This window comes from Orycteropus afer, unplaced genomic scaffold, assembly GCF_000298275.1.
Source record: "Orycteropus afer afer isolate SDZICR_OR568_19922 unplaced genomic scaffold, OryAfe1.0 scaffold00924, whole genome shotgun sequence".
Taxonomy (NCBI): Eukaryota; Metazoa; Chordata; class Mammalia; order Tubulidentata; family Orycteropodidae; genus Orycteropus; species Orycteropus afer.
The window spans coordinates 359,866-382,295 of record NW_006922511.1 but is presented as its reverse complement, the minus strand read 5'-3'; the positions used below and the strand labels follow the sequence as shown (position 1 = coordinate 382,295).

The window sequence follows — 22,430 nt, the reverse complement described above, 5'->3', positions numbered from 1 at the left end:
GACAGATCTTGAAATATCCTTTGTGATGATGAATGCCATGCCATTCCTTTTCAAACTGTCATTCCCGGCATAGTAGATCACATGGTTGTCTGATTCAAAATGGCCGAAACCAGTCCATTTCAGCTCACTAATGCTGAGGATATCAATCTTTATGTGTTCCATTTCATTTTTGACAACTTGCAATTTCCCTAGATTCATACTTTGTACATTCCATGTTCCGATGATCGGTGGATGTCTGCAGCTGTTTCTCTTCAATTTGAGTGGTGCCACTTCAGCAAATGAAGGTCTTGAAAGCTTTACCTTATCCATACGAGTAAGGCTGTGTTTACTCTGATAATGCAGCTCTTTCCCAGTCGTATTTTGAGTGCCTTCTAACCTAACTGGACTATTCATAAAGTTGAGCGGTAATGTATCAGACAGTGTTTCTTTGCTATTCATAAGGTTTTCCCTGGTCAATTCTTTGAGAAGTGGATGGCCTCTTCCTTCTTCCCAGTCTGTCTCAGTCTGTAAGCTGGGCTGATACCTGTGCACCATGTGCATCCTGCTGGGTTTGAAACACCAGTGGCTCAGCCTCAAAACTCACATCAACACATCACCAGGGTAGGATAAACAGACAGACAAGTTTGTCTCCCTGTTGGAAATCTTTCCTACCACCCTTATCTGGGTCCTTGCGGCTGACTGCTCCTCTGCCCAGGTTCTTCGGCCCTTTCATCCCCTTTCTCCCACTCTCATGCCCCACTGCTTTGGGCATGTCTGGGCTCCCTCTCCTCACCTGGATCACTGTGGTTGACTGATCCTCTGCCCAGGTTCTTGGGCCTTTTAATCCCTTTTCTCCCGCTCTCCTGCCCTGCTACTGTGGGTGTGCCTGGGTTCTCTCTCCTCACCTGGATCCCTGTGGCTGACTGCTCCTCTTTCCGGGTTCCTGGGTCTTTTAATCCCCTTTCTCCCGCTCTACCACCCTGCTGCTTTGGGCGAGCCTGGGTTCTCTCTCCTTACCTGGATCCCTGCGGCTGACAGGACAGGGTAGAACTGCCCTATAAGGTTTCCAAGGCTGTAAAGATTTACGAAAGCAGACTGCCTCGTCTTTCTCCAGCGGAGCAGCTGGTGGGTACAAACTGCCAACCTTTTGGTTAGCAGCTGAATGTGTTAACCATTACGCCACCAGAGCTCCTAAGGTACAGAGTAGAAGGTGCAAATTAGAGACTAGTTGAAAGATTACTTCTAGGCACCAGAAAGATCTCAATAAATGTCCACTGAACACATGGACATGGAAATGGAGAGAAGTAGAAGGATGACATGAATATCTGAGGAAAGAATTGGCAAGTCACATCAAATACAGGGATACTGGAAGCAGGAAAGGTAATATGATACTTGCTTTTGTTGAACATAAATGTCGCAAAGCTTCTGTATTTGACATTGAAGATGCTTTTGTATTGTAATTCCTTAATTTATTCAGAAGCTAGCTAATGTGAAGTTGTTTCTAGCATTTGCTTTTACCTCGTTTCTTCTTATTCTTATATTCTTTCATTATTACTAGTATTCTCTTTGCTTCATATGTCATTTAAGAAATTTCTGAAGACACATTCTGGTTGTTACAGTTTCCTACTACCTTCCCAGGAGGGAAAATAATTTTACTCCCTATAAGCAAACTTACTCCAATGTGCAAAAGATTAAAAATCCTCTTCATCATGTCAGTGGGAAAAGCTCCAAGATAAATTTCTCACTAGTGATATAAAATAGCTTTCAACTTTTTTTTTTTTCAAATTTCTTTGGTTTAAAATAAATCAGATATTGTTTAGTATTATATTAGGAGATGCTTCAAAATTATGACTGTAACACCACTATCAACTAGTGATAGTTCAACAACAAAGAGATACTGCAGACTAGGACATAACTAAGAAATCATGGACCCCTGCACTTTGTCTGCTAGAGCAGGGGTCAGTGAACTTTTTCTGCAAAGGGACAGATAGTAAAGACTTTAGGCTTTGCAGGCCGTAAGGTAGGTCTCTGTTGCAACTACTCAACTTTGCTATAGTAGTGCAAAACTACTCACAGACATACAAAATGAATGAGAATGGCTGTTTTTCAAGAAACAAAAACAGGAAACAGATCACACTTGGACCAGGGGCCCTAGTTTGCCAATTCCTACTCTAGAAAGTTTTAACTATTTATGTATGTTTATTTTAGATATCTGACCCAGTACTGGCCTAAAAGAAAGTCTCCTTAGTTGAATTTTATTAGTCTTATCTTTTTTAAGCAATTCACCTAAAATGTCAAGTGTCTTCAATGGACCCATCATTTCTGCTGGGTGCTACAGAGATGCATAAGAAGAATACAGATCTAGAAGATTAGTTATGGGGATAAAATTAAAAGTCTTGAAATGTTTTAGAACAATTAACTACTCACCTACGTGGTAGTGAAGGTAAGTGTAGGAGTTGGAAATATTTCTGAGGACTGACGTCATTGGGAAAGGGTTCACAGAAGATGTGGAGGAAGATGGAGATAAGATTGAATACTCTATTATAGAAGGAAAAGCAAAAACAACGCTACAGAGGCAGTAATGGGATGGCAGTGAGGAGACCAGCCTGACTACAGCTGAGTCTTGTGGAGCTGTGAAAAATGAAACCTGTTGGGCAGAGTGGATCAGATTGAAGAGCATGTTGAAAGCCAGATGGATATGTTTGGCCTGGATGTAGTATCTAGGAACCACTGGAGTTCTTTCAGCAGGTTAATGATGTAATAAAAGTAGTATTTCAATGGCATATAAGACAGATAGTAGTAGAAAGATGCTGAAGTCAGGAAAACTTGCCATAAGACTATTGGAATAACCCAAAGTACAAGAAATTAAGGCCTAACCTATAAATGACGAGATGGGGTAATGAGAAGGTTAAATCTGCAAAGCATTTAAAAGGATTAAACATCTAGCCTTTGGGACACATCATAAGAATCCAGTCTTCCTAACTGGGAATCCCCAAAGACTGGGAACATGTTGATAGAAATGGGAAAACTAAAAAAGAGAGTCATTTTGTTGATGATTCCAGTTTTGTTGACATCAAGTTGATAAATGGTAATTTACTGAGTGTTAGCACATCAGCTATAAAAAGTAAAGTTCCCCAGACAGATGAGAATTCTTTAACAAGAGTCGACAGCAGAAGACAGGGGAATGAATGAGTTTTCTGGGGAGTGAATGCAACCTTAGGAAAAAACAATTGTTTGATGAAAAATTTGCCCACTCTATGGCCAAGCATCAAAGCCTTCATCAAACTATCCATGATCCCTTATTTAGTGCACATCTTCCCTGTATAAATCCCTTTCTATTTCTGTGCAGAAAACCCACTAAACTCCCAGCAGAATGACATGACTTTTTTTTTTTTTTTTCAGCTCTAGTAGTCTTCTCATATTCATTTGACAGTGAGGAATGTAACTTTGAGGGCCCCCCATAGGTGGAGAGGAGTGGAATAAAGTCAGCAAATGAGACAAAGGAGGAGAAGAAATGCAGGAAAGGGCAGGGCCATGAAAATCAAAAGAACAAGTTACTAGACATAGTTATAAATATTATCAAATACAATAAGAAGAGATATTATTAATAAAGAAATATCAAGTAAGTTATCATATGTTGATAATCTACTTGCTAAAAATACACAAATAAATCTTAATTCAATCAGGAATTATGTACCATAGCATAGTAACAAGGTGAAATTTATCCTAAAAATAATCATCAATATAAAGTTTTGGCTAAGATCAAAGCTATGCCACTAAAGCTTTTTTCCTAGCCTTTGATTAAGAGAGCAAGGCGAATTCCATAGTTCGCGACCTACTCACATGAGCATAACTCAGGAAGAAGAGCTGGTTGTTGGTGAACGTGATGCCTGGTAGGAGAGGCTCTTCTACTCCCTGTCTTTGGTCATTTACCCATTTCCGGTAAGCCTAGTGAGAGAAGAAGAAGAAATGATCTTCCAAAATGACCTTTCTTTTTCCTTTTCACATCCAGTGCCGAGATACTGAAAGAAACCCCAATGCAAAACCTGACATGTGCAAAATGCACTGTGTCAAATTTTCCTTTAAAGAAACAAGCATCTAAAAATGCAAATCAATGTCCTAATCCTTAACAGTGAGGCAGGTTTGCCTGCAAAAAGACTTCACCCAATAGATACCTAAGCAAGTGGTCCAAAGGGTCCAGATGTTAAGTAACTCTTAAAAAATGTTATCCTTTCTGTGCCTACCAGGGCATAAAGACAGTGGTGAGGCCTAAGGAAATAATTTTTGGGGTCAAAATATAGCCACCTTTTTTCCCTAGTAAGGGGAAAAGCTGTCATCGTCTGTCGCCATCATTTCATAAAAGGTTTCTTTTAATTGGAATACAGGAAGGCTGTAACCTCAGAATAAACAGACTTGTCTTTGCATTGAATGCGCTTAGCTTTATGAAAATCTTTCTACATTATCTTTATGAGTTTTGTTTAACACAGACCAGTGGATGATGAAAACATTATGGACTTTCACATGGCCCAGCAAGCATATCAGAATCACTAGCCTGTGGCCATAAGTTAGAAGTTTGGTGTTTTAAGAGAGAATTATAAAGAGGGCTATAGAAAGAGTTGTACTCAAAGAAAACTCATATGAACCTAGCCCCAAGGAGAGTTTTACAGTATGCTTTGATATTATTATGAATGTATTTTTCAAAAACTATCCTTTAAATACATGACTCTTAATAACAAATATTATTCTTTAGGGTGACTTAATATCCCAAAAAGAAGAAAGAAAGAAATGTAGCTCTATCTATTTAATAGCATCAATGGGGTAATACAAGTCTATTTACAGAAATTCTATAACATCGAATTCCTCAAGAATATGTTGGTAGTGGAAAGTGAGGTGCATCCATACGGTATTTTATAGCTTAATTAAAAAAAAAAAAATTATAGCCAACGTAGCCTCACATACCCTGAAAGCTTCCCGGAGACCACCATTATCAGCAATATTTTCTCCCAGGGTCCTCTTCCCCTTCACCTAAAAGAAAGGGAAAAATAGTACTTCCCAGTCAACTGTCATTCAGTGGGAGGCATAAATATTACAGCAAGAAAAAGTACCATATTTTAAAGAGAAAATTGCATTCAATAAATCAGAGGTAGTCATAATAGATTGTAAGATGGCAAACTAACCCCAGCAAGGTGTCTCCTGCATATAATAATTTCTGTTTTATTATGCTACATGCTTCCTGCTCATCCACCTCTTTATTCTCACCAATTTAGCCAGCTCCAATAAAATGTTTGTAATATCCTGAGTGACTCTGATTTAATGAGAGAAAAATAGAAATGTCAATACACAGGTTACTTTCACTGATTAACTCACATCATCTGAGTATTCTTCCCACTGTGCCTGTGTTTCCAAAAATTGACCATCCATACAGAAATAAGATCTCAAGAGAAACCATCACCCTTTCACCTTCAGCAATTTCCATGAAAAATTAAAAGAAGGGTAGTTCTCATGGGGATTTTTAAAATATCAAATAGAAATAGTGCAAACCACAGGGTCAAGGCTTGCAAAATGTATGACAACCAGTCAAGCATGGTGAAGAAATTCTTCCAAACATTTAAAGATTGTTTCTCAAAACTTTAAATGAGCTAGGACAGAAATATTCTAAACCAGTACAGCCCTTGAACTAAATGTGGCCTGCAGCTTGTTTTGGGACAGCCTAAAAGTTAAGACTGGTTTTTACACTTTAAATGCTTTGGTGGAAAAAAAATCAAAAGGAGAAGATTTTGTGGCCTTCAAGAATTATATAAAATTCAAATTTACGTGTCCTTCAATTAAGTTTTTTTAGAACCCAGCCACACACACCTGTTAGTTTGTCGTACTATGGTGGCTTGCGTGTTGCTGTGAGGCTGGAAACTATGCCATTGGTATTTCAAATACCAGCAGGGACACCCATGGTGGACAGGTTTCAGCAGATCTTCAAGACTAAGACAGACTTGGAAGAAAGAAGAGGCCATCTACTTCTCAAAGAACTGACCAGTGAAAACCTTATGAATAGCAGTGAAACACTGTCTGATATATTACTGGAAAATGAAAACTTTACGAATATCCCTTGTTCTGGTTATCTAGTACCACTCTGACAAGAATATACCACAAATGGGATGGCTTGAACAAACAGGAGTTTATTCTCTTATATTTCCAGAGGCTTAAAAGTCCAAGTTCAAAGTACCAGGCACTAGGGGTTGGGTCAAAGTCCCTCAACCTTGGGGTCCAGCTCTGCCTCCTGCTCCTGGCCCACTGGAGCTAGAGGGTTTTCTTAACTTAGACAGCTGCTGGCTGCTGAGGCTGAGAAGCGCCAAGGTTGACAAGTAAAAAGGCACAGTCCTGATGTTATCAAACCACACAGCAGGCTATCAACTTAAGTCCACTGTACCTCCCAAGGTTGGCAGAGCATAGCTGGCTGCTGAGCAATGACACGGCTACATGCAGGGTCCAAGCGTGCCACAGGCTAGAGACCATTCTCAAAGCTTCTCCTCATACACAGGAAGCAGACCACATCCCAAAAGTAGCTACTCAGTTGCTTGTGATAGATCCCACCATGGAGTTGATTGCCAGTCTCATCATGGAGAATAACTACCACAAGCTGCCCAGCCACTCAACCTGGCCCAGCCAAGTTGACACACAAACATAACTACAACAGCCCTGAAATATTGTCTGATATAGTAGCAGAAGATGAGCCACTCAGGTTGGAAGGCACTCAAAATACAACTGGGGAAGAGCTGCCTCCTGAGAGTAGAGCTGACCTTAATGATGTGGATGGAATAAAGCTTTCAGGACCTCCATTTGCGGATATGGCATGATGAAATAGGAGAAGAAACAGCTGCAAACATCCTTTAATAATTGGAACACGGAATGTAAAAAGTATGAATCGAGAAAAACTGGAAGCTGTCAAAAATGAAATGGAACACGTAAAGATCAATACCCTAGGCATTAGTGAGCTGAAATGGACTGGTTTTGGCGATTTTCAATCAGACAATCATATGATCTACTATGCCAGGAATGACAAAATGAAGAAGAACGGTGTGGCATTCATCATCACAAAGAATGTATCAAGATCTATCCTGAAGTACAATGCTGTCAGTGATAGGATAATATCCATATGCTTACAAGGAAGACCAGTTAATACTACTATTATTCAAATTTGCACACCAATCACCAAAGCCAAAGATGAGGAATTTGAAGATTTTTGCCAACTTCTGCAGTCTGCAATTGACCAAACATGCAATCAGGATGTGTTGATTATCACTGGTGATTAGAATATGAAAGTTGGAAACAAAGAAGAATCACCAGTAGTTGGAAAACATGGCCTTGGTGACAGAAATAGCACTGGAGATGGCATGATAGAATTTTGCAAGACCAATGGCTTACTCATTGCAAATACCTTTTTTAAACCAGACAAATGGTAGCTGTACATGTGGACTTTGCCAGATGGAGTACACAGGAATCAGATTGACTACATCTGTGGCAAGAGGCAATGGAGAAGCTCAGTATCTTCAGCCAAAATAAAGCCAGGAGCTGATTGTGGTACAGACCATCAACTGCTCATATGCACGTTCAAGTTGAAGCTGAAGACAGTTCAAACAAGTTCACAAGGGCCAAAATATGACATTGATTATATCCCTCCTAAATTTAGAGACTATCTAAAGAATAGATCTGATGCACTGAACACCAATGACTGAAAACCAGAGGAATTGTGGGAACATCAAGAACATCATCCATGAAAAAGCAAAAGGTCATTAAAAAGGCAGGAAAGAAGAAAAGACTAAAATGAATGTCAGAAGAGACTTTTGAAACTTCCTATTGAGCGGGGAGGAACTCTGGTAGCATAATGCCTAAGGCACTTGACTGCTAACCAGAAGGCTGGCGGTTCAAACCCACCAGGCACTCCTCAGAAGGAAGATGGGGCAATCTACTTCTGTAGTGATACTGCCTCAGAAAACGCAAGGAGAGGTCACTATGAGTCAGGTCTGACTCAATGGCAAATAACAACAACAACAACATTGAGTGGGGAGTAGCTAAAGCAAATGAAGGAAATGACAAGATAAAAGAGCTGAACAGAAGATTTCAAAGAGCAGCTCAAGCAAAGTCAATTATTATCATGAAATATGGAAAGACCTGGAGTTAGAAAACCAAAAGGGAAGAACATGCATGGCATTTTTCAAGCTGAAAGAAATGAAGAAAAAATTCAAGCCTCGAGTTGTAATACTGAAAGGGTCTATGGGCAAAATATTGAATGATGCAGGAAACATCAAAAGAAGATGGAAAGAATACACGGAGTCATGGTACCAAAAACAATTGGTGGATGTTTATCCATTTCAGGAGGTGGCATATGATGAAGAACCAATGGTGTTGAAGGAAGAAGTCGAAGCTGCACTGAAGGAAACGGTGAATAGCAAGGCTCCAGGAATTGATGAAATACCCATTGAGATGTTTCAACAAATGGATGCCTCACTGGAGACACTCATTTGGCTATGACAAGAGATTTGGAAGACAGCTACCTGGCCAACTGACTGGAAGAGATCCATATTTGTACCCATTACAAAGAGAGATGATCCCACAGAATGCAGAAATTATCAAACAATATCATTAATATCACACACAAGTAAAATCTGGCTGAAAATAATTCACAAATGGTTGCAGCAGTATATTGATAGAGAACTTCCAGAAAGGCAGGCTGGATCCAGAAAAGGAAGTTGAATGAGGGTTATCATTGCTGATGTCAAATGGATCTTGACTCAAAGCAAAGAATACAAGAAAGATGTTTACTTGTGTTTTATTGATCATGACAAATCATTTGATTGTGTGGATCATAACAAATTATGGATACCATTGAGAAGAATGGGAATTTCAGAACAATTAATTATACTCACAAGGAACCTGTACACAGACCAGGAAGCTGTCATTCAAACAGAACAAGGGGATATTGCATGGATGAAAATCAGTAAGGGAGTGTGTCAGGGTTGTATCATTTCATTATATTTGTTCAAAGTGTATGCTGAACAAATAATCCAAGAAGCTGGACTATATTAAGAAAACATGGCATTAGAATTGGAGGAAGACTCATTAACAACCCGTGATATGCTGACAACACAACTTTGCTTGCTGAAAGGGAGGATGACTTGAAGCACTTACTGATGAAGACTGAAGACTACATTCTGCAGTATGGATCATACCTCAATATCACCAAAACAACCAAACTCACTGCCATCGAGTTGGATCCAATTCATAGTGACCGCTCCTTGGGTTTCCGAGGCCATATCACTATGGAAGTAAATTGCCCAATTTACTTCCAAGGAGTGGCTGGTGGGTTTGAACTGCCAGCCTTCTGGTTAGCAGTCAAATGCCTTAGGCTCTACACCACCAGAGCTCCTACATCTCAATATAAAGAAAACAAAAATCCTCACAACTAGACCAATAAATAGCATCAAGATAAATGAAGTTAAGATTAAAGTTGTCTAAGACTTCATATTACTTCGTCCCACAATCAACACCAATGGAAGCAGCAGTCACATACCGCACTGGGCAAATCTGATGAAAAAGACCTCTTTAAAGTGCTGAAGACCAAAGATGTCTCTTTGAAGACTAAGGTGTGCCTAACCCAAGCCATGGTGTTTTCAGTCGCCTCATATGCATGAAAGAGCTGAACAATGAAAAAGGAAGACTGAAGAAGTGTTGATGCTTTTGAGTTATGGTGTTGGTGAAAAATACTGAAAGTACCATGGACAGCCAAAAGAACTAACAAATCTATCCTGGAAGAAGTGCAGCGAGAATGCTCCTTGGATGCCAGAATGGCCAGACATCGTCTCACCTACTTTGGTCATGTTGTCACAAGGGACCATTCCCTGGAGAAGGACATCACGCTTGGTAAAGTGGAGGGTCAATGAAAAAGAGGAAGTCCTTCAACAAGATGGATTGACACAGTTGTTGCAACAATGGGCTCAAGTATAGCAGGGATTGTGAGCCTGGCACAGGACCAGGCAGTGTTTTGTTCTGTTGTACACAGGGTCACTGTGAGTTGGAGCCAACTCGACGGCACCTAACAACAACAATAACAACAGCCACACTCATTCACGTACTTACTGTCTATGGGTGTTTCTGTGCTATAAAGGGCAGAGTTGAGTAGTTGCAACAAAGAATGCATGGCCCACAAAGACTAAAATACTTGCTGCCCTGCTCTTTATAAGAAAGTCTGTGAATCCCTGTGTAGTAGGCAGAATAGTAGCTCTCCAAATGACATCCATGTCATAATCCCTGGCTCCTGTGACTATGTTACCTTACATGACAAAAGGGAATCTACAGATGTGATGAAGTAAGGATCTTGAGATGGGAGATCATCCTGGTGGGCCTGGTGTAATCACAAGCGTCCTTACGAGAGGAAGAAGGAAGCAGACTAGGCAGTGTCAGAGTGATAAAATTTAAGAAAGACTCAACTGGCCATTGTTAGCTCTGAAGATGGAAGGGTGCCATGAGCCAAGGAATGCAGGCAGCCTCTAGAAGCTGGAAGAGACCAAAAAAAAAAAAAAAAAAAGGATCTTCCCCTAGAGCCTCCAGGAAGGAGCACAGACCTGCCAATACCTTGATTTTTGGTCACTGAAAACTATGTCAGTTCTGACCTACACAATTGTAAGATAATAAATTTGTTGTTTAAGAAGGATCTCTGGTGGTGTAGTGGTTAAAGCATTCAGCTACTAGCCAAAAGGTCAGCATTTGGAACCCACCAGTCGCTCTGCAGGAGAAAGATGAGGCCATCTGCTTCTGTAAAGATTTACAGCCTTGGAAACCCTATGGGGCATTTCTACTCTGTCCCATAGGGTCGCTATGAGTTAGAATGAACTCGATGGCAGTGGATTTGGTTTACATAGTTTTGTAGATACAAACCAAACACAGACAAAGAAATGGCTTTCCAGGGCACTGAGTAAAGGAAATAGAGCTGCTTCACAGGGCCGCTGATTCAGGTTTCTCCCCCTGGATGAGGAATGTGCTTGATTGTGCTGAGTGAGCCCAGTCAGTGTTGATAAAAACTCCCTTAAAAGAGAAATACAAGGGCATTTACCTAAATTCTTCTGGAGTGCTGTGATAAATCCCAAATATATTAGAGACACGGCAATGATTCAGGCTTTCCCAACTCCTGTAGGATAACAGGATGGAATATATTCTTTTTTAAGGCACCAAGAGACCTTCAGAAAACTACAGCCAGATATACTGAACTGCTCCAGTCCTGTGGGGCACCCTGCTTCTGTGAGGTGCTATGCCTTCTTTACAACGTGAATCAGGAACATATAATGTGCACATGTGTGCTTTAAAGGCAAGTCTTCCTGCAGAGCCATTCCTACCAACAGGTCTTCACTCTCGGTATCTTACTGTCAAATACAATTAGAGAAATATATGTCTGATTAGAAAAGCAAGGACAGGAAATGTCATGGAAAAGTATGTGAAAATAATTAATAACGGGATAAGGGCATGAAAACTAATCTGACAAACCAGCAAAGTAAGGAAAAAGAAAAAGAAGTGAAAACAACATACAGTAGATAACGGACACACATAAAGTGGGAAACATAAAATCAGGCACGTCAACCATTTCTCTAAATGTGGTCAAAGTGAATTATCCCACTAAAATGCACTATCTTGAAATTAAGAAATGTGAACACTTTAGCAAAAATAGGCAATCAAAGAGGAAATTATAAATGTTGCATAAAGCAAAAAAAAAAAAGAGAATAATTCATACCAAACCTTATGGAGTAAAGAAAAAACTGCATTCAAAGAAAAATTAATAGCTTTATAAATATACAGATTTATATGTGTCATATTAAAAAAAAGAAAACAAAACTCACTGCTATAGAGTTGGATCCAACCCATAGCAACCCCTCCTTGGGTTTCCAAAGAAGTATCACTATGGAAGTAGATTGCCCAGACTTCCCTCTGAGGAGTGGCTGGTGGGTTTGAACCATCAACCTTCTGGTGAGCAGTCAAATGCCTTACCAGAGCTCCCTTATAGAGCGAAACCTGCGAGAGCTGGAACTTGACAGGATTGCTTTGTTTTTTCTGGGTCTCACAAGTTTTCCATCTTTGACAGGGCGTAGTCTTGGCATTTTCTATCACTCATTTTAGTGGAAACTATCTGATAGCATAGTGGCTAAGGCACTTGACTGCTAACCAGAAGGCTGGCGGTTCAAACCCACCAGTCACTCCTCGGAAGGAAGATGGGGCAATCTACTTCAGTAGCGATAATGCCTTGGAAACCCAAGGAGGGGTCGCTATGAGTTGGGTCCAACTCGACGGTACATAACAACAATAACATTTGAGTTTTCCTTCTCTGACACATTTCTGCCTTACACTGCTTCCAGTTTTTGCAGGTTTTACTGTATATAAGGTTTCCATGAGTCAGAGCCAACTTCACAGCAACTAACAGCAACAACAACAGTTTGGGAGGCATTTTCTTTTTTTAAAAAATGATATGGGATGCAGGTAATCTATAAGATTTTTATGATTTGTCTGTGTTACAGGACTTAGACTTAGTCTGGCTCTAGAAAAGAAACCACTGTTCAGGCCTGTGTTTTCCAAACCTTAGCTGATGTTAGAATCATCTGGAGGACTTGTGAGACCACAGATTGTCAGGTCCCAGCCCCGGAGTTCCTGACTCAGTAAGTCTGTGATGGGACTCAAGAATCTCCGTTACTGGAAAGTTCCCAGGGGAGGCTGGTGGTCCAGGAACCACACTTTGAGAACCACTGGTCTACAGGATTAATGTTCCGATGACAAGAAATGACCCACATAGTGTCCCCTTAACCACAATTGTACTCACATTTAAGCCAGCTTTCTTCCAATAATAGTTGCTATACTGGTTAACCATGCACTTTGTTTTTTCTTTAAACTTTTCTTCTGAGTCAACAGACCACCAAGGATCCAGGTTTCCATTTTTATCATATTTTCTTCCTAGGAAAAAGGAAAGTTAAAAGGTCTTTGTGTTATTTATGGAAACCAAATTCTTCATCTTTCTTTTCCCTGCCTTCAAGCCTCAAGAAGCAGCCACAACAGCAGAGCATACTCCTCCAAAGAGCAGTTCCTGCCTTCTCACCAATGTCTCAGGGGAATCATAAAAGGGGGAAAGGAGAAAGGGGACTGAAGGAGCTCTTTCCTTCTAAGGAACAAAGAGCATTTCAAAAATAAGAGTTATCAATTTATCATATGTGCTAGTTTTATCCAATCTTGGCTTCTTTGTTTTCACCTGATCTAACCCAAAATGTTCTCTGGATTATGAAATAAAATGGCTTCATTCAGAAAGCCCACGGAGAGAGTTAGAGCGTCACTGCCAGTGAAATTCCAAATGATCCATAGGAATAGCCCTGGTGAGTCATCCACACCACACAGCCACAGATCCTGACTCAGCCGTATAGAATGTGTCTCCTCCAAGTTGTCAGGACCTTAGAGACACATCAAACCTCTGTTATGAATCATTCCACAGCAATCAGTGTGGATGGAAGGCCCATCTGTCCTACTTAGACAAGGAAGGTAGCTCAAAAAGGAATACTTGTAACAAGAAAAACAATCTCCAAAACATAGTGGAGAAAAAAATAGTTACATAGGGTTTCTTGCTAAATGCTCACTCTTCATTTTCTTCACACCCTCAAAACAAAAGTTTGGGTTCATCTTAACTGTCTCCTAGGTTCAAGGTTATTACTGGAATCAGAGTCATAGTTTAAATTTAAACAAAGAACTTTCCATTGGGCTTACAGAAAAGTCCTCTAAGTAAAGATATGAATTGGAATAATCCAAAGCTCTTCAATAAAACTAGATGCCAGTACCACCACGCCCCAGAATAGCCTGGACTCACTGTCCTTCATCCACTAATCAACCAATCATTACATAGTTACTGGACATGCACTTATTTGCAACGCACTGTTCTAAGCTAAGTTAAAGAGTGAAATCTCCATCGTTCGATTCCATCCTTTGAGAGAGATTCCAGAAGGCTCTGAGAAAGAAATGCTCTTAAATTTCCTAGGAACAAAGGCTCAGAACCAAGAGTGGCCTCCACTTTTTCTTTCTTAGCAAAGACTGTCCTCTCAGATACACCAGTCACCAAAAGTTAAAAAGTCTAGCTCTCTGGGGAATCAGATGATTACAAGGCAGCTACATTTTAATAGGGAGGGGTGTCTAGGGGAACAACAATCCTCTAGATGATTAAGAAGGGCTGGTAGGACCATGGACAGAATTTTTGAGAACGAAAACAACCAAAAAGGTCTCAGGCCTTGCAGTAAGCACCTAGGAACAGAGGTTGAAGCTCCCCAGGCATGGAAGAAAGCGGTCCCCTTGTATCTAACATTTTCTTGGGCCTGCCATGTTCTTGACTTTGCCTATAAATCACTGTGTAGATGTGTATATGACAGTAATTGGCTGCTAATTTGTACATTTCAGAGATTTCATGTGGCTTTCCAACAATATTCCAAACTTAAAGGAGAAAAGAATGCTGATTTAAAAATGGTGATGACACTCACAGGGAGATCATTTCTATAGTGTATACCATATTCTGCTTTTTCTTTTTGCTTAAATGTCATCAGAATGTATGGTATACACCAAAAACTAAATTTACTGCCATTGAGACGATTCTGACTCATAGCAGCAGTACATCTTTATGTAAGTAGACTGCCCAGTCTTTCTTCCACAGAGTAGCTGGTGGGTTTGAACCACCAACCTCCTGGTTAGCAGCCAAATGCCTTAGGCACTATGCCACCAGAGCTCCTTATACAGCACATAGCATAGTCTATATCATCTATTGTTAGGAAAGCATAGACTTTTAAAAACAATTCTGCATATACATCAGTATAGAGAAAAAGGGATTAAGCACTGCATAACCCTTGTATAAAGGAACCAGTCAGCCTAACTGCAGACTCCTAAGACTTGGGGAGTCTCACTTGTGGAGCACTCACATCCAGAGAGAACATCGCGAGATGGGGAATAAAGAAATGACTAAAGGGAGAAGCCGTAGAGCAATTCCAATAACTAGTGTGGCAGCTACAGCAATCCTGATGTGAATGCAAGGCTAATTTTGCTGAAATTACATGGTCTTTTATTATTATTATTATTACTATTATTATTATTATTATTATTTCAGCCTGATCACCAACAGGAACAATTATTTATTTACTGCAAACTATCACAGCAAGACATGGGGGAAAGTTTTCAATCAGTAATCATGTTGCTTTGGATAATCTTCCACCTATGATGATGCCACTATGCAAAGATAATAGCAACAATTAACATCCATGTAGTCAACATTATTATAGAAGCAGTAGCTTATAAAATGAACCTGAACCTACCATTATTATCAAATCCATGTGTAAATTCATGTCCCACAATTACTCCTATAGCGCCGTAACTCAGAGACCTATGGCAAAAATACATGATTTTGAGAAAAATCAAGCATCAATCTCAGAGCACAACCTTTTAATTCTTGTTCAATGAAAACCAAGATAGTCTGTTTTCTAGTAACCATAGTAATAGCAATCTAATAACTACACCTATAGAACTGTACAAAGATCTAAATACAGCCTTCTGACTGAAATGGACAAAGGAAATATAAATTCTAACATTGTCACTATGACCGTGTATGGGCATTAGTGCCCTATCCTGTGAAATTAAGGATGTGAAAGAAATGTTTTCTGAAGAGTCTTCCAGAGCTAAGATTTCTATGATTCTCATTCTGCCCCAGCTATATTTTATATTTATAAACACCCAGAGCATCACAAGGTTTGAAAAGATCCTGCCAATAAACATACCATTTATTGTTTTATCTCAGAACTTGCTGAAAAGTCACTATAGTCTTAGAAGTTAAATTGTTTTCCAAATGTAGTCATAAAAAAGGAATAGAGCAGAGATTAAAAGGGATCACTCTGTTTTCAAAGGTAGTCACGTTCCTCTGCTCCTGTGACAGACAAGTTCACAACTGAACAGCAAAGACTGTGAAGCCTTCACCAGCTTTGGAAAAGGTGTTACATAATTTCTCTTCACCTCTAAAGAAGCCTGCAGTAAATTGTCTACAAACGTGGCTGCCAATACTTCCATCTACCCCTGAATGCACATGCCCTCCTCCCATCAAGAGGCCATATTCCCCTCCTCTTGAATTTGAACTGGCCTTGGGACTTGCTGCAACTTGCTGCCGAAACTGGGAGTGACAGGCTGTGACTTTGGGGCCAAGGCCTGAAGAGGCCTTGTAGCTTCCATTGCTTGCCATCTTGGAAGTTGGTTGCAAACTACCCAGCTGGAGAGAGAGGGGGGCCAGCAGCCATTTGAGCCAACCCAACTGAAGCACCAGGCAGGTGAGTGAAGTCATCTTAGATGCTCCAGCCCTGGTGGAACTGCCCAGCCAACACCACTTGGAGCAGAGACAGGCAGTCTTGGCTCAGTCCTGTCCACATTGCAGAAACACAAGCCAATAAGTGGCTGTTTGGGGGTGCTTTGTTACGAAGCAGTGGATACAAACGAAACAAAGCATAATACTGATATAGGACTAAATCAGTAAGTGGTTTTCCACACATGCGTGTCTGTTATTTTCTCTCCCCATTACATGTTCCATGAAGACCAAACCCTTAACTACTTGTTCACTACTAAATTCTTTGTACGTGGGACACAGTAAAAATGTCACAAAGATTTAGTTAACTGATTAATGTCACCATTTCATGCAAGTGACAGATCTGTATGTACCCTATTTTAGTCATTTAACCAGTGGATGAGGATTATAATGGGCCCCTTAGAACCCTTTCTATAAACCAAACCAAACCCACTGCCCTAGAGTCAATTCTGACTCATTGCGACCCCCGTTGGGTTTCCAAGATGGTAAATCTTTACAGAAGTAGATTGCCCAGCCTTCCTTCTAAGGAATGGCTGGTAGGTTTGAACCTCCAACCTTCTGGCTAACAGTCAAATGCTAAGGGAACTACACCACCAGAGCTCCTTAACCCTTACCAAAAGGACTCTTTACGAGATTTTCAGTTAAGCTAAAAATATTTTGCAGTCAGTTCCTGACATGCAACATCAAAGTCACCCAGCAAATAGATAGGACCCACAACTGGAAGGAATGGAAATTTTCAAAGCAACATGTTATTACAGGACATAATGATCCTTAACATGCTAATTGTTTGTCTCAACTATACCCAAGGAAGTGCTGTAAGATTTAATTTTTCCCCTTGGTGGCAATTCTTTCCTTTGTAATTTCTTTCCTGCAAGGTAATTTGCATTTGAAAAAAATGCTTCCTACTGTTTTTCCATCATTGCAAACCTTCATTAAAGGAGTAAGAGTAAAATTATGCATTTCAATCATAGAGCTATCATAGCAGTATGCAACAAACTTGTAATTTTACATGGTGCTAATTTTTGCAGCAGTAGCTATCACCAAGCAGCCTGCAACATTTTGTTTTTCCAGGTCTCTCATCCCTGAGAACAGTACTGAGTCCTTGACAACCCTCAGTCAAGGCTGTTGACTGGATGAATTTCAGGGATGCACAATGGAAGCTTATAGAAACTGCTCTGCCATAAATGTCCCTTAAGAGGGCCTGCTCCAAGGAACTTCCTATTTGCCAAGGGTAATAGACAATTCAGAAAATGATTGAATCATTGTACATTCAATTCTCAGTTACATAATCACAATGCTTTAGATGAGAGACAAAGAGAAAATAATTGTATATGACTAAGCTTGGCAATGACCATGGTTCATAATATTAAACTCACATCCTCCCTTTTATCAATGAACATTATTTAAAAGAGTGTCATAAAAATAAATAAATAAGCATACAAATGAACAGGTGTGCCTTTGAAATGCAATTGGCTGGCCAGAAACAAGAAGGCTACCTGCAGAGAAAATCTAGCCTCCCAAAAATTAAAATGGGGAAGATGACAATTTTACCATGCATTCAAATACCATGGACTGCCAGAATTTGTCCTGGAAGAAATGCAGTCAGAATGTTCCTTAGGAGAGAGAACAGCCAAATTTCATCGCACCTACTCTGGTCACGTGGTCAGACGGGACTAGTCCCTGGAGAAGGATATCATGCTAGGTAAAGTCGAGGGTCATTGAAAAAGGGGAAGATCCGCAATGAGATGGATTGACACACTGGCTGCAATGATGGGCTCAGGCATAGCAAGGATTGTGAGGCTGGTGCCCAAACAGGCAGTGTTTCGTTCTGTTGTACACAGGGTCCCTATGAGTCAGAATAGACTCAAAGGCACCTAACAATAACAGCAATTTCTCTTTTGTTCTTACCACCCAATGGGTTTAACGTATGTGCAGGATTTGCTGTCTACAACCAATTATATTGCTGTCTGGACTAATCATGATTTCAAACTCTTATCAAGTAAGGGCTGTGCTATGTCTGAGTTGTAAATTATAAAAATGTCAGTGCTAGAAGTGGCCTCAAGGTCATCTAGTTCAGTTCCTTACCACAAGCATGAGCCCCCTCTATAGAAACTTATTCTAATAGTCAGGAGATTTCTGCTTGAACATTTTCAATGACCAAGAGCTCACCTTCCCTGAGGTAGCCCATTCCCTCCTCAGGTGATTCTAAAGTAAATGAAAGAAAATTTCCTTCCTGCGTCTATTGGTCTCCTGTGGTCACTAGTCAAGCACCCTCTGACCCCCTTCAACACAGTAAATCCTTCTGTCGCCCAACTTTTTTTGTACAATTCAAAGACAAAGTTTCCCCTCAAGTGTTCTCTTCTTGACATCTTTCAACAGATCTTCATTCATTAATAATTCTAGACCAACATTTCCCAAAACATATTCCACAACAACAGAGTGCCACACAGGGGTGGGAAAGGGGAAATCGGAAGCCTCCAGGTTGTACACATTTAAATAGATTTCCTTCTTGCAGAACTTCTTGGGAATTTTATGCTGGTGAGTATCCTGATTCTCTAAAACACAGGGATGGGGAAGATGACCGCCTCTACTACTAGTTGATAGGACACACTTTGGGAAATAGTGTCCTAAAGCCATTCCCAATCCTGATCCTCATCTCTAGAAACAATACAGCTTGTTGATGTCCTTGTAATTAGACCCAACACTCAGGTGAGGGCTGAGCTGGGCAAAACAACGCAGAAGAGGCAAAAGTTCTAGAATCAAAACTCATTTTCTGCATATTAAAGCACCACAGCAAGCAAAGGCATATAATAAAAGTGGTGATATTGCCAAAATCCTCAGAAGCTGGGTATTTTGAATTATACAAGTCTCTAATTTGTTGGTATTAATGGCCTATAAACTGGTATCACTAACTCTAGACACTGTCAATCTGGACCTAAAGTTTCCAAAGTTATGTTCTATGGACAAATTGGATTATCTCATTCACAGGCTCAAAACTTCAGTATTTTCTATTGCTTATTGGTGCTCAAACACCTGACTTAGCACTTGGAACCCTATAAAATCAAACCTCAACATTCTCTTCCAGACTTCTCTTCCACTCCTTCCCTTCATACACCACTTGAACTAGTCAAGCTCAACTCTGTCATTCTACAAGCACTTTTCCCTCCTTCTCTCATATTGTATCTTCCTCTGGAATGGTTTTAGCCTGTTACCCAGTGACTCTTCAAGGTCCAAATATTTGTAGTGTGAGTCAACGGGTAACTGAATAAATGCATAAAGATGAAAACCACCTACATATACATTGGCTTTCCTGTCCAGTCATACACCTTGGTAACAAGGATCAGAAAACAAATAACTCAAATGGTGAGAGTGTGACTAACCTATGCCAGATTCCATAGCTTCTTTGTGCTAAATAACTATTACATTTGTTTTTTTTTTTTTAACTTTATACCATATTTTTCACATATAATGTGCCTATGGAAATAACATAGAGACATATATAATATGTACAGCATACACAGGAAACTAACATGCAAGGGGTTGTGTGGTTTGCAAAAATGTATAATACTTACTTGCATAAAAATATGGCAGTCTCTTCTCTGCCAAAACAGCATACATTCCATCCTCACTTGTCAATCACTGGTTTCTTTATTAATTTACTTACCGAGGATATTCTGTTCCCCAAAAGAAAGGCTTCTGGAGCTCTCCTGCTGGAAATCCTGGGAGGAATGCAAACAAATGAAAATTTTAAGGCTGCAAAGAGACTGATTCAATGAAAAGCACCTGTATCCAGCATTAACCTTGAGGTCTCAATGGGCCATCTGAGAGGTACTCCTTGTAGAGCTGGGAGCCTTCAAAGACATCTAACTATCACTACAATAACATTAACTCAACTGAGCTTGAAATAAGTGCATTAAATCAGTTTCAATGAAACCATTGTGCATGGATACACTATTGGCAGTGTCTAGTGTACTGTGAACTGGGTGCTTTCACGGAGTGTGTGCATGAGGCTTCAGGCTGTCCAACAGCTTCCCTTGATGGAAAAAGGGCCAGCTTCTTGGGCATGCCATCTATACAATCACACAGGGCCCATGTTCAGAAGGGGCCTGCACTTGGTTTAATGCTCTGCAGTCACCATCTTGAAATTCTTAACAATTTTATCTTTGAATTTGTATTTTTTACATGAAGTCTAAGGGGACACTGGAGGATGTGAACAGAGGAGATATCTGTAATATGCATGTCCATGTGCCTACATGGTTCATTCACATACAGCATTCATGATGCCCCATGAACACAGAATTCTGATAAACTAACAATATGTGGGAGTTCAGTGAAACTCAACATGAGGACAAGGTGAGCATGTTTACCATTCAAACCAGAATTTGCCTTGATCACCAAAAGGAGATAATGGTATTCTAAGAAACATGAATAATAACCGAGGAACTCAATCATATTCTTCCTGACTCATGTTACTTCCCTTTGTCAGCCAACCACTTATGCTGAAAAAGACATAAAAGGAAAAGGAAAGATAGGGCAACCCATAGTTCCTTTTCCTTTCAGGCCTTCCTTTCTCTTCACTAAGCCTAGAGTAAGTAGAATGCATACATATTAAAAAGTGAAATAAAAACAGTTGAATTAGTTTTGAGTAGTATTTCCAGTGTTCTGGTGAGAACAAAATACATCTGCACGGACAAGCTACGAGATACAAATTGTGCAAACTCGGTGATTCTGCACACAAGCTAAATGCTCTTATATTTGCATCTAAAACTGGCCTTGTACAATATAAAAATGAATGGGAAAATTTATGCTAATTACTTAAAATATTGTAATTTTCCTTTATTTAGAATGGCATTGTTGTTTGTTGCCGTCAAATCAGCTCTGACTCATGGTGACTCCATGAGGAAGAGAACACAATGTGCCATCGTCATGATCACTGGTATGTCCAAGCCCATGGTTGCAGCCACTGTGAAGTATCAATGCTTCCAATCTAGAGGGGTCATCTCCAAGCACTACACTGGACAATCTTCTATTGCGGTTCACAGGATTTCCACTGGATCATTTTCAAAAGCAGATTTTCAGGCTTTTCTGTCTCATCTGTCTCAGTCTGGTAGCTCTGCTGAGACCTGTCCACCATAGGTGAACCAGCTAGTATTTGAAATACCAGGGGCATAGCTTCCAGCATCACAGCAACATGTAAGTCACCACAATATGACAGAGTGACAGGTGGGTGGTAGAGAATAGCATTAAATAGCAAATAAAAAGCACTATGACAAGTTGAGAGAGAGAAACCATGGAACACCAGACAAAACTTTATATTTTAGGACTTTAAATGGCACTTTTTCCTGCTTTCTGGATAAGGGGCCCTGCAACTTATGTAGCTGGCCCTAGGTCCAGATAAGTGGGAGAAATGCTTGCTTTGTTCTTGTAACTCAATACTACATTTGGCACCCTGGGGTGACCCTAGAAGCTGCACTTACAAGCCCTCATAGCTGGGAATGCAAAGGACAGCAGCAACAACAAATGAAAAGCCCTCTGCAATGTCCTTCCTGCACCAGAGCAACTGCTTTAGGCCCCATGAGACTGCAAAGCTCTTCTATGAGTGAAAATGTTTCCTCCCTCTTCTCTCCTCTCCATACTTTCTTTCTACCTCTCCTCCATGACAGGACATTATGAGGCAGAATTGAGGGCAAGAAAGAAGTCCTTAATTTCAAAATGAAATGTCCATTCTATATAACATATATATACTATTTTATTAATAATGATATCCTAGTTTGAGATATCAAGGTGCAAAAACTTGATTGCAAAACAGAAGTGGATCCACCTAGTGGTTGTCTCTCTTCCTGCTGCTTTCACATAAAGAAAGATGCAGCTAAACCACTCTGACGTCATATTAATTTTCAAAATTCCTACATTTCCTTAAATATCTTGGAATCTTTGCATCAGTATTCCATCCTCTTTTTTGCTTATGACTTTTAGCACATCAATCTGTCTTGTGTATGTGTATGTGTGTATATATACCAAAAAAAAAATAAACTACTACTATGCTACCAGAGCT

At 40.1% G+C, this 22,430-nt stretch overlaps 1 protein-coding gene across 1 annotated transcript in view; it reads right to left on the bottom strand.

Annotated features, from left to right (window-relative positions):
* PHEX (phosphate regulating endopeptidase homolog X-linked) overlaps positions 1-22,430 on the bottom strand; it is a 361,355-nt gene that overhangs the window by 9,928 nt on the left and 328,997 nt on the right. The window contains exons 16-20 of the mRNA XM_007958328.1: positions 20,040-20,094; positions 15,345-15,412; positions 12,833-12,963; positions 4,939-5,004; positions 3,823-3,927 (exon numbers count right to left, since the gene is read on the bottom strand). Of these exons, the coding sequence (XP_007956519.1) occupies positions 3,823-3,927; positions 4,939-5,004; positions 12,833-12,963; positions 15,345-15,412; positions 20,040-20,094 (425 nt within the window). The remainder of the gene's footprint in view (positions 1-3,822; positions 3,928-4,938; positions 5,005-12,832; positions 12,964-15,344; positions 15,413-20,039; positions 20,095-22,430) is intronic.